The 13,687-nt window shown below is 35.5% G+C and overlaps 1 protein-coding gene across 1 annotated transcript in view; it reads left to right on the forward strand.

The window, feature by feature from the left end:
• The window catches only part of FER1L6 (fer-1 like family member 6), a 211,186-nt gene that overhangs the window by 125,240 nt on the left and 72,259 nt on the right, over positions 1–13,687 (forward strand). Inside the window, 2 exon segments of the mRNA XM_074202128.1 lie at positions 3,756–3,866; positions 8,310–8,471. Coding sequence (XP_074058229.1) covers positions 3,756–3,866; positions 8,310–8,471 — 273 coding nt within the window.

A 13,687-nucleotide genomic window follows, 5' to 3' on the forward strand; every position in this document is an offset into this window, starting at 1 on the left:
ACTACATTCAGACTCTTGAGACATCCTATGTTTTGATAGATATAATGATGATGGATCAGTGGGAGACACTAGAAATGCCAAGATGAATTAGGAAGCTATTGCAATAGTTCTAGTGATAGATGATAAGAACTAGAATTAAATTAGGTATTTGAGTTAGGAAAAAAAGAGGCCAAAGCAAAAGATGTTGGGGATTTAGAATTTCTTAAATTTAGAAGATGATTAGATAGGAGAGAGAGAGAGAGAGAGAGAGAGAGAGAGAGAGAGAGAGAGAGAGAGAGAGAGAGAGAGAGAGAGAGAGAGAGAGATAATATAAATGTCAGGGAAGACTGAGATCAAGAACCACAGTGAACAGGAGGGTAGTAATACTATCAATAGAAATAAAGAAATTGGAGTTGGAATGCAGGGATTTAGGGAGAAGATAAGTTCTATTTCTGATATAGAAAATGGAGATAATGAGACTTGGACTACATGCAGCATCATTTATTATTTCAGAGAAGCAGATTTGGCCTAGTAGGCAGAGTCTCTTAGGGTCAGGAAGATTAGGTTTTAAAGTCTGCCTCTGACACTCATTGACAGTGAGACTCTGAGAAAATCACATTTCCCCATGCACTTTTCTGCAGAGAACTTGCTAATTTTATACTGTTACAAAAGATTTCCTTATGGAGAATTCTCTATACTAATGAAATAATAAAGAGTCATTGGAGATTATTAAGTCAGAGATTGTCAAGGTCAGACACATGCTTTGGGAAGGGGAGATAAAATTTAAAGGTCTAAATTAGTTAGACCTCACCTGGATACTAATGCTGAGTTCATTCAATAAATATTTTGTTAAATGCCTATTTTGTGCCACATACAGTGTTAGATGATAGGAAGCAAAGATAAGTCATTTCTGCATACCATATTTTAAGAGGAATATCGAGAAAAGGTTAACGAAAGGTCGTGAGCCCATGTTAAATAAGTATTACATGCAGGAACTGGTTGTGCTTATCCTGGAGGGAAAAAAATAGACATGTCTTCAAACATTTGAAGAGCTAGAACTATATAATGTTAGATCTGGAAACTTAGGACTCCCTAAGCCCATCCCCATCATTTTATAAAGAGGGAAATGGAGAAAAGAGAGAAAAGAGATCATTTGTCTAAGTTAATAGGAGAGTCAGAATTTGAACTCAGGATCTTTAATTCCAAATGTTTTGCTTGGCTTTAAAGGACTTTGTGTCCCATGGAAACCCCTTACACAAGTATAGATCAGTTACTCTTTAACTCATAGTCTTAGAGGGTTGTCTTGGCCACTGAGATACTGAGTTAATTTGCCCAGTAGGTATGAAAAGGAGGATTTGAAGCCAAATGTTCTGATTCTAAGGCTAAACCATTATAATTTAAACCATATCATCACCAACAAGGCCAAATTAGAACCAATGAATAGAAGCTTCACTAAGGTATATTATAACCTAATTTAAAAAGAAACTTCTTAGTAATTAAAGATATCCAGAGTATAGAGCTCCTAAGTTACCATAGGAGGTACTGAATTTCCCATCATTGTAGGGTCTTCAAGAGGGAAAGTTGTAGTTAATGGATAGCATGGCTAGGGTTTCTTCTAAAACTTTTACCCTAAAATGTTGTGATTCTATGATCTATGTATTAACCCACATTATTCCTTTTTAAATTTGAAATAAAAGCATTTCTTTTGAAGAATTCTGTGACTACAAAGAAATTGTTAGATTATCTGCATATTCCATTTATCTATGACTCAACCTACTGATCTCATTTCCATAAGAAACATTAGTGACTATAACATTTCAAAATACATGATGTAATGTGAGTGTCTTGGGGTGGGAATTAGATGAGATTAGATTGGATAAAAATTTTATTAAAGATTTACTATGTGAAAGGTAATTGTGTCCAGCTCTAAGAATATATATACAAATAAAAGGGAAAAAAAGAGTTTAAATTCTAATTTTTGTTTTTCAGTCCTGTCTTTATGATCCCATTTGGGATTTTCTTGGCACAGATGCTAGAGTGATTTATCATTTTCTTCTTCAACTCATTTTACAAATAAGGAAACTGAAGTAAACAGGGTTAAGTGACTTGCCCAGGGTCACACAACTAGTAAGTGTAAAAATGAGTCTTTCTGACTCCAGGCCCTACATCTATCCCAACTAGCTGCCCTTTACAATTCTCCTAGGGGAAGACAATATATTAAACATGGGCTAAAGTGAGCGAGGGAAAATATAACTGAATAAGAGCTAGGGCAATCAGGAACTGAGTCAGACTAGTGCTGAGCATAGCCAGCTGAGGCTACTTCCTCAGCACTCACCAACTGAAGGGAGAGACTATAGGAATGAAGGTGTCTCCTCCATGAGAAGGTTGCTGGAAAGTAGAAAGGTAGTCTAGAATCAGGAAGGAACTGAGCCAGGTTAGAGGTTAGATGGGTTGAGGAATTGATCTGAATTTTCTCCTGGGGATTATCACAAAGTTCCATGGAACTAGATAGGGGAGATGTAGTGCTAATCTTTTGAGCACTGGCCTACACTGGTGTGATTTTGACCTATCTGACTCTTGAACCAAATCCATTTGCTTGTTTAAAATTCTCACTGCAGTAGTTTCTGTAGTCTTTTCAGTACACTAAAAACCCAGATGCCAATATTATCCCATTGCAGAAGTAGTTGTATGTTGGTCTGGAACAAATGCATTAATTAGTACAATCTATTTAGTGCTTTGGGATCCCTCCTGGATTGAGTAGCCCTGGAAATAACGACTTGGTGGTGACTGGCAAAGCATTTTCCCAGAATTTAGCAGGGGCATTTTCCTAGCCAGACCATTTCGCTGGTCAAACTCATCAACCAGCCCCAGGAAGAGGAAACATATGGTCTCTGTTTTCAAGTTAAAAGTAGAAACTGTAGCAGGGTTACATCTGGGCAGTAGTTTTACTCTCTACAGGGAGTGCTGATTATTGGCTTTCTAGATTTTATACTTGGGACACTAAATTGCTTAACTCTTCACCACAATGTCAGAGATTAATCATTGTTATTGTTGACTTCCTGTATTCAGCCCTATCTATTTAGACCCTTATTCTGAACTAGCTTTGCATTCCTGTAATCTGACCTACTCAAAAAGATTTCTTTTTTGCTGTGACTGTTCCTGTTATAAGTTCAATTGCACCTGCTTCTGCCAAAATACCCAGTTGTGTGGGATGCAGAAATGACAGGAAATTCAGTTTCCTTGACTTGAGGCTCAAATAGACTCTTTCTAGCATACATTATTTTTTCTTTTTTGTTTTCTTTTCCAGACTTATTTTTGTCATTCAGTCAGTCAAAAAATATTTATCAGGAATTTTCTAGAAAATATTTAAACCTAACAGTCACTGCCATAAGAATTGAGGATCAAGGCATATTCAATTCACAAAACATTTATTCAGAGCCTGCTATTTATTGATTGTTTCCAATTAGCTTACATATATTTTTTGTGTCTTGTACTCTGAGTCTTTTGAGAGCAGGGAATGTCTTTTATCTTACTTTATATCACTGACACCAAGATAAAAATTGTAAAATGCTTTGCACTGGCATGTAATAGGACCTATACAAATGATAGCTACTAATATTTCATATTTATGTAGTCCTTTGAAGTTTGCAAGGCACTTTGCATGAAGTTCAAAGGAAATAATGCTCAACACTATGAAATAGTAGCTTGATCCCCATTCTCCAGGATCTTCTTGGTTTTCTTATCCACTGTTAATGTGCGTTTGCTTTATTTGTCAGGTTCCTTCCTCAGGTCCACAAGATCTTCCTCCCACTGACCCACCTGATGTTGCCCAGATCTATCCAGTCCCTGCCAACATTCGTCCTGTGCTGAGTACATACAGAGTTGAGGTAAGGCTTATAAAAGGCTTCTGTAATTTCCCATCAGATTCAAAGGCACTTAAAACTCCCTTAATTTTCTAATTAATAGCTAATGTTCAAATTATTTTTAATATTATATATTTTTATATTTATATTATTTTATATTATATGTTATATTAACATAAATATTTATTAATTTTATATTATATCACAATGCTAAGTGGGCAAGGTATCATTTGAACATTAGCCATTAATTTGGAATATGGATGATTTCCTTGATCAGGGAACTCTCTATGAGGATATTCCCTCCATTCGTGTAAAGCAGCATCTGCTCTGCAAATAATAGTCTTGCAGAGTTTCCTGAGACACTGAGAATTTAAATGACATGATAAGGAACACAAAGTGTCTCTCCCCTGGACTCTGAGGCAATCTCACCATCTTGTGATACCTCTAAGGATACAAGAATAAATTTTTGTCATTGTTATTGACATCATTTTCCCTGTGCTTGAGGAAATACAGTTTTGAAACTATTGAGTTTTGATTACTTACCAAAGTGCTTGAAGTCATTACCAAAGTCATTACCATTTGATCAAAGTACCGAAGTCATTACCAAAAAATAAACAAAAAAATCAATGCAACATTACTACTGGTACTTATGATTATGTCTCCCATTTACATAAATGTTTTATAAGAACTTTCTACCTAACTATCCAAAATATCTTGATGAGAGTAATAGAGAACAAAGAAGCTTTTTTAAGTGAAACTCAATATCAGACCACAAAATCAAAGAATCTGGGAGGTGGGAAAGGACCTTGGTGTCCAACTCAATTAATCCAATATCTTTTAAAGGAATGTCCACCATACCAGACTCAATAATGATAAACCAGCAACTGCCTAAGGACCTCCAAGGATGGGGAACCTATCATCTCCTTAGGTAGTCCATTAACTGGAACAACTCTCATTATGAAAGGCTTTCGTTTTGTTTTGTTTTATTTCATGAAATCAAACCTAAATATGCCTCTTTGCAATTTCTACTTAGTGCTCTTAGTCCTATTGTTTAGGAACAAATAGAACAAGATTAAGCCTTTGTCCAATGTGATAGGTCTTCAAATATTTGAAGTTTGTTACCATGTCTCTCCCTCCAAGCTAAATGCTCCAGTTCTGTAAGGTATATTGTAGAATACCTGGAATCCCTGTTTCTAAGGAGGTTGAGGTTGGCAGATCTGTTGAGCTCCAAAGTTCTGAGTTGCAGTGGGAGATGCCTGTCAATTATCCACACTAAAGTTGGTATTAATATAGTGGCCTCCCATGATCTGGGAAAGATCCTAGATTGCCTAAGAAAATGTGAACTGACCTAAAGTTTGAGATCAAGGTGCTAAAAGCCTCTATGCTAATCAGGAAGGAGATTGAGCCCATGTCTAGCCCTTTCCTTCCAACCTCATTGAGTTTAGAAGACCTAGAGCTTTGCAGCAAAACCAAAAATATATGTCTACTTCTTTCAAGTGGTCCTCATATGACATGGACTGAAGACCTTAGTGATTACCCTGCTGTGGACATATTTCCCAGCTTATAGAACCCAGAACAGAACACAATATAATGCCATATGAGATCTGATGAGGGTATAGGATCATCATCATTATACAATTGCCTGAAAGATTTAGTGAATAGGAAATTTCTCCTGTGTTTATTGTTTGTCTTTCTACCCTCCCTGTTTGTTTTCTTATTTCTCCTCCTGATAAACCTACATGTTTCCAATGTATTAATATTGTACCTTTTCTTTTCGGTTAGAGCACCATGCCCCAGAATTTATCCTATCCTTTCCCAACAATATCAATCAATAAAAAATCACTCATTTATTACCTATATTCCAGCCACTGCCCTAAGTGCTGAAGATATAAAGACAAGAAGGAAATAGTTTCTGTCCTCAAGGAGTTTGTGTTCTAATGGGGAAGATAATAGACAGACAGATAGACAGACAGACAGATAGATAGTTAATCATACTTTTTCTCCCACATATCAAAGCCTTCCTAAAGGATTACCTACCTACCTAACTACCCTTCTCCTTCTCTTCTAAAGCATCCAGTAATGAGTTATATAGATTTGTGTATTACCCTTTCATGTAACATATCTTTTTGGACAGATACATTAAGTGCCTTAATACAAAAGGAAGAGCAATAATTTTGGACAACGTAGTAGGTCCAGAAAATATTTTTAGTTGAGGTAGGTTTAATGTAGTGAAAAGCAGAGTCAAAACCAAGTTATGGCAACCATAACTTTATTCTAAGGCACAAAAATTTAGAAGGGTACCAAGGAGTACTTCTCCTGCCTTTTGAGATAATTGGTGACTTCCTGAGGTCTCTAAACAGGAATAAGAATCCATTAATTTAAATTCTTAGAGGTTTATTTTCTGAAAATAATTTGACTTTCAAATTTGGGTATTTTATGACATCCTAGGGCATTATGATTTATTAAAATATCATACTTTTTTCCAGCCAGGAAGCTTGTGTTTTATCTGGATTAATCCATTTTGACTTATAATGGCTTCCTGTGACTTCCATACACCCAAAACAGGCACAATACTCCCCATGACGCCCCCTTAGTTTTCCAGCCAATTCAGTCCACTTTGCTGTTCCCCAAATAGAGCATTCTTTCTGACACAACACAACTTGAGATGATAGAAAGAGACCAATGGCCCTATCATTAGAATACCTGGCTTCTGATAGTGATAGAAAAAAATCTCCAATTCTTTACTGAACAGTAAATTTTACTTTGAGGAGGAAACAAATCATCTTCTTTGATACCCTTTCCCCTTGATTCTCTTCCACATATTTTTTCTCTCCATTAAGTATCTATCATGTCAATTGATAGGCATTAAAACTTCTCTGTGAACTTTGCTCTCTTGGAGAGAAGCCCAATCTAAATTCTGGTCTCAGTTTTCTCCTATAGTTGAAGATTAAACTCTGTTTTTATCTTGAGCTAGTCTACTGATTTGGGCAAATAGATGGTGTCAGGAACAACACCAGGTGTCAGGAAGACCTGAATTCAAATCTAGCCTCCCATATTTACTATCTATTTACTATCTGTGTGACCCCCTGCATGATCTGTGTGATCAGATCCCCTTGGCCTTTTGTTTTATCCTCTATAAATTGAAGACTAGCTACATGGAATTAGAAAGACGTATTTTCTTGAGTTCAAAACTAGTTTCAGACATTTATTACCTGTATGTCCTTGGGTAAGTCACTTAACCCTGTTTGCCTCAGTTTCCTCATCAGTCAAATGAACTGGAGAAGTATCTCTGCCAAGAAAACCCTATGGAATAACAATAACACTTCTTTAGGAGGATTTCTTTTTTTCTGAACAGTTGAAATCCTGCTTCTGCTTTATATACACGACCTACCACCTATGTTGTATTTATAATGGAGGCCTCTCCTGGTCACCATTTCTTCATTTGAACCACAAGAGGATTGGACTAAGATGACCTCTAAGGGTCTCTTCTAATTCTAGAATTGATCATATGATCTTTTGGATGCTCCCCATGCCTGGGAACCATGATTGTATATAGTGCAAGTGTTATTAAAGTATGACTTGGGGGTCAATCTGGCTTGTCACTTATTTACATAATCTATAAGCTAAGAATCATTAGCTCCTGGACCATATAGAAACAAACTACAGTGTGCAATTTGGTCCATGGGCCATAGCTTACTGACTCCTGGTGAGCTGATGGAGTAGATAAGATCCTGCAGTTGTAGTCACAAAGATCTATGTTCAAATCCCCTAAAACACTTAATACTTACTTAGCAATGTGACTTTGTGCAAGTCACTTAACCCCATTGCCTTATAAAAATCAAAACCAAAATAAACCCAAACAAACAATAAAAGAAATCCACCAACTAGCTGGATGATGCTGGGCAAGTAACTTAATCGCTTTAGGTCTCAGTTTCTTCATTTGTAAGATAAAGTGGTAGGAGTCAATGGCCCCTTGTCACTTTTTCTAGCTCTACATCTGTGATTCTTACCTTTGCCTCTAAAACTTCTTTAAAGCTCAGTTAAGGGGCAACCTCCTTTTTTTGAAACAATGGGGGTTAAATGACTTGGCCAGTATCACACAGCTAGGACATATCAATCTGGATTTGAACTCAGGTCTTCCTGCCTCCAGAGCCAGTACACTATCCACTACACTACCTAGCTGCTCCAAGATACCATCTCTTAAGGGAAATCTTTCCTGAATCTCCAACTTAATCTTTTCCTTTTCAAATAATATAGACATATGTAGGTTTACATGTTATACCTCCCCTTCCTCCCCTCCAAAAAGAAAAGCTACTTGAGGGCAGGAACTTTTGTTGTTTGTTGTTTTATCTTTATATTCCCACAGCCTAGCATGCAACCTTACACAGAATGGGCGCTTACTGAATACTTAAATTGATAGACTTTTCAGACCTCTCTTCTTGACTGTTCTGTTGGATTTGTTTCTAGGTTCTCTTCTGGGGTGTTCGTGAAATGAAGAAAGTCCAACTCCTCTCAGTGGATCGCCCTCAGGTGCTCATAGAATGTGCTGGGAGAGGTGTCAAATCCTGTGTGATCCAGAGCTACAAGAATAATCCTAACTTTAACATCCAAGTGGACTGGTTTGAAGTGGTGAGTCCTTCTTAGGATTCATCTATTGCTGTTTCCTATGCATGCAACATGCTTTAGTTTCAATTTAGCTTTTAGGACCTGTGGCTATATATTGGAGTATAAAGAAAAGAGGGCTGGCCCTGAGGACTTGGGTTCAAATTCTACCAATCACACTACTTGTGTGAACTTGTTCAAAACACTTTATTTTTCTGGATTTCAATTTTCTCAAATGTAGAATAAGGGCATTGGACTAGATGGTCCCTTTCATTTCCAGCTCTTTAATCTCTGATCCCAAATCTTACTAATTAGAGGAAAGGTCATTCTGAAGAATTGAAGAATAAAAATTATATGGTAAAATCATTTTCTTTTTCAAAATGTAATATACTTTAAAACTTCAATGAATCTGCAGTGTTATAGGTATAGGTACTCTTCCCAATGAAACAGAACACAATGCATACAGTCCTTCTCCTCCCATGTGACTCTTGTTGGCATCCATCATCAAATCCTTCACATAGGGTACCCCCAACAAGGATGTTTGGGATCTTTTCATCTGTTATTAGTATGTATCTGGAGTTCAAAGTTTATAGTAGATAAAGCAACTTAACTGAAGTCTGGTCTCAGAAACATACTAGCTAGTCATTTAGCCCTGTTTTTTTCTCAGTTTTCTCACCTGTAAAATGATTTGGAAAAGGAAATGACATCTCTCCCATATCTTTGTCAAGAAAACCCCAATTAGGGTCTTGAAGAGTTGGATATGGTTGAAAAATCTGAATAACAACCATCACTGGAGTGCAAGGATGGTACCTTGCTTATCCTTTGTTCCTGTTACATGATTGGCCATACCCTTTTCAGGCATTTGTCCTGATCATATTTTTAGAATACATTTACTCTATAATTCTTTACTAGTAATATGCTACAACTTACTCCTGCCCTCTGAAAATCCATCTACTGTTGTTTGGATAACCTGAAATTTCAATTCTTTTGAGACTAGTATTCCACACTTCCCATTAGTATAGTAGAGGAAGAATGTATGTATACTAACTATAACTGGGCTTACAAAGTATTGCCAAGTCCATATTGAACTTACCTAATGACCAGATTAATTATTTGTAATGAGAGTTTTTGTTAGAAGCACCCAAATTGACTCAAATGTCTGATGGTACTGGAAAGCAGTTTCCTTTCCAGTTTTTAAAATTATTCTTCTCCCAGTCTTATTTTCTGAAAAAAAAGATGTATTACCAATGAAGAAAGCCTCAAACCATACCAATAATTATAAATCTCAAGTTTGTAGAATTCAGAATTAGTTTTTATGAATTGGCAAAATCCCTGGAGAATATATATAGTAGTTTCCTACATATTGTGAAATACTGATAAGAACATTGAGCTAGCATTTTGGATGAGCCAGGAGCCCTGGATTCTAATTTTAGTCCATGGTCTTTTGACCTTGATCAAGTCTTTTTACCTCTATAATTCTCAGCTGCTTCTTCTCCAAAACAGGAATAATAATTCCTGTCATGTTTTAACTTAAATAAGTATTTGAATGAAAGCTTTCCCCGGTCCCTCTTAATTCTACTTCTTTCCCTCTGTAATTATTTTCTGTTTATCCTGTATGTATTTATATTTGCATTTTGTATATATTTGTTTGTATGTTGTCTTTCTAAATTAGATTGTAAGCTCCTTGAGGGCAGAGATTATCTTTTGTCTCTATATTTCTATTATTTTATACAGTGCCTGACAAATTAATAATAGGGCACTTGATAAATGTTGATTGATTGAAGAAGATATTTTTATAAATTGTAACACACTATACCAATCTTATAATTATTAATATTAAATTAAATTAAAATATTAACATATAATAATATAATATGATAAAAATAATAAAACATATTGTCTATGTGGAAAATATTATAATATCCAGAGTTTTTCAAATAATACATTTCAGTCATCCAGTATATAAATTTTGAAAAAGAAAATGACTTTATCATATAATTTAGATTCTTTACTTCTTCAGATTGACCTTTCCTCTAATTAGTAAGATTTAGGATCAGAAATTAAAGAGCTGTAAATGAAAGGGACTATCTAGTCCAATGCCCTTATTCTGCTTTTGAGAAAATTGAAATCCAGAAAAATAAAGTGTTTTGAACAATATATAAATTAGCCAATACCAGACAGTTTTGGGAACCAATGCTTTATAATATAATTTTATATCTGGTAAGGCTAAGCCATATATAAACTTTGGAAAGTTTCTTGGGACACTGAGAAGATCATAGGTTTAAAAATAGAAAGGATTTAGAAGGCTACATAACCCAGCCTTTCATCATACAAATGAGGCAACTGAAGTCCCAAATCACAGATATCACATTCCAGATGTGGGCTTTGAACACAAGTCCGCTGGCTCCAGAGATGGGGCTTTATCCATCCTACCATGTTGTCTCCTGGATAAATTAGTACCCATAGTCAAGCAGCTGGTATGTGTCAGAAAGATTTGAACTCAAATGTTCTTTTTAATTTTTTAGAGAAAGAGTTTATTTATTTTGAGTTTTACAATTTTTCCCTCATTCTTGTTTCCCTTCCCCCACCCCCACAGAAGGCATTCTGTTAGTGTTTACATTGGTTCCATGTTATACATTGATCTCAGTTGAATGTGATAACAGAAATCATATCCTTAAGGAAGAAAAATAAAGTATGAGATAGTAAAGTTACATAATAATATAATGTTCTTTTTTTCTAAATTGACAGTAGTAGTCTTTGGTCTTTGTTCAAAGTCCATAATTCTTTCTCTGGATACAGATGGTATTCTCCATTGCAGATAGCTCAAAATTGTTCCTGGTTGTTGCACTGAAGGGATGAGCAAGTCCATCAGGGTTGATCATCACCTCCATATTTCTGTTAGGGTGTACAGTGTTTTTCTGGTTCTGTTCATCTCGCTCAGCATCAGTTCATGTAATGCTTTCCAGGCTTCCCTGAATTCCCATCCCTCCTGGTTTCTAATAGAACAAAAGTGTTCCATCATATACAAATACCAATTTATTAAGCCATTCCCCAATTGAAGGATATTCACTTAATTTCCAATATTTCCCACCATAAACAGGGCTACTATGAATATTTTTGTACAAGTTATGTTTTTACCCTTTTTTATCATCTCTTTAGGGTATAGACCCAGTAGTGGTATTGCTGGGTCAAATGGTATGCACATTTTTGTTGCCCTTTGGGCAAAATCCCAAATTGCTCTCCAGAAAGATTGGATGAGTTCACAGCTCCACCAACAATGTATTAGTGTCCCAGATTTCTGTATCCTTTCCAACATTGATCATTGTCCTTTCTGGTCATATTGGCCAGTCTGAGAGGTATGAGGTGGTATCTCAGAGGTGCTTTAATTTGCATTTCTTTAATAAGTAATGATTTGGAGCAATTTTTCATATGACTATGGATTGCTTTGATTTCCTCAGGTGTAAATTGCCTTTGCATGTCCTTTGACCATTTGTCAATTGGGGAATGGCTTGTTTTTTGGAAGATTTGATTCAGTTCTCTGTATATTTTAGAAATGAGTCCTTTGTCAGAAATATTTGTTGCAAAAATTGTTTCCCAGTTTACTACATTTCTTTTGATCTTGGTTACAGTGGTTTTGTCTGTGCAAAAGCTTTTTAATTTAATGTAGTCAACATTATCTAGTTTGTTTTGAATGATGTTCTCTATCTCTTCCTTGGTCATAAACTGTTTCCCTTTCCATAGATCTTACAGGTAAACTTTGCCTTGATCTTCTAGTTTGCTTAGTTTTTTTATGTCTAAATCCTGTATCCATTTGGATCTTATCTTGGTATAGGGTGTGAGGTGTTGGTCTAATCTAAGTTTCTTCCATACTAACTTCCAATTTTCCCAACAGTTTTTTTTTTTATCAAAAAGAGAGTTTTTATCCCAATAGCTGGGCTCTTTGGGTTTATTGAACAGCAGATTACTATAATCATTTCCTGCTATTACACCTAGTCTATTCCACTGATCCATGACTCTCTTTCTTAACCAATACCAGACAGTTTTGAGGACTAATGCTTTATAATATATTTTAGATCTGGAAATGTTAAGCCATCTTCTTTTGCACTTTTTTTCATTCATTCCCTGGAAATTCTTGACTTTTTATTCCATATGAATTTACTTACAACTTTTTCTAACTCATTAAAGTAATTTTTTGGAATTTTTATTGGTAGGGCACTAAACAAGTAGTTAAATTTTGGTAGAATTGTCATTTTTATTATATTAGCTCAACCTATCTATGAACAGTTGATGTTTGCCCAGGTATTTAAATCTGATTTTATTTGCATGAGAAGAGTTTTGTAATTGTTTTCAAAAAGTTTTTGAGTCTGCCTGCCAGGTATTTTACTTTGTCTGAGGTTACTTTGAATGGGATTTCTCTTTCTAGCTCTTTCTACTGTATCTTGCTAGTCATATATAGAAATGTTGAGGATTTATGAGGATTTATTTTATATCCTGCTACTTTGCTAAAGTTGCTAATTATTTCTAGTAGTTTTTTAGATGACTTTTTGGAATTGTCTAGGTACCATCATGTCATCTGCAAAGAGTGAGAGTTTTGTGTCCTCCTTCCCTATTCTAATTCCTTCAATTTCTTTTTCTTCTTATAGAAAGATCTGAACTCAAATGTTCTTAAACAAGTTTAATCTTCTATTTATTCTGTCATACTGCCTTACATTGTCATAGCATTTTAAAGCTTATGGGCAGTCAATTAACATTTATTAAGTGCTTTTTATCTGCCCAGCTAAGCTCTGGAGTGAAACATAATGGCAAAAGACAGTCCCTTCTCTCAAGGAGTTCACTTATTTGATCAGAGACAAAAAACAACCATGTATAAGCAAAGAGGTCATTGAGTACAACTCCCTAATTTTACAGATAAAGAAACTGAGTCTCAGATAAGTTAGGTGACTAGTCTATGGTCACACAACTAGCAAATATCTGAGGCAGAATTTTAATTCTGGACTTCACATCTGGTGCTCTATTCATCATACTATACTGATATGAACTGCCTTAGTCAAATGATGAAATGGAAGACACTTAAAAGATTAAAATATCATTGTTGTTCATTTAAGTCATGTCCAGATCATTGTAACCATATTTTGGGATTTTCTTCACAAAAATAGTGTGGTGGTTTACTAGTGCCTTCTCCAGTTCATTTTACAGATGAGGAAACTGAGGCAAGCAAGATCAAATGACCTGCCCAGGGTCAT

Source organism: Macrotis lagotis, chromosome X (assembly GCF_037893015.1).
Source record: "Macrotis lagotis isolate mMagLag1 chromosome X, bilby.v1.9.chrom.fasta, whole genome shotgun sequence".
Taxonomy (NCBI): Eukaryota; Metazoa; Chordata; class Mammalia; order Peramelemorphia; family Peramelidae; genus Macrotis; species Macrotis lagotis.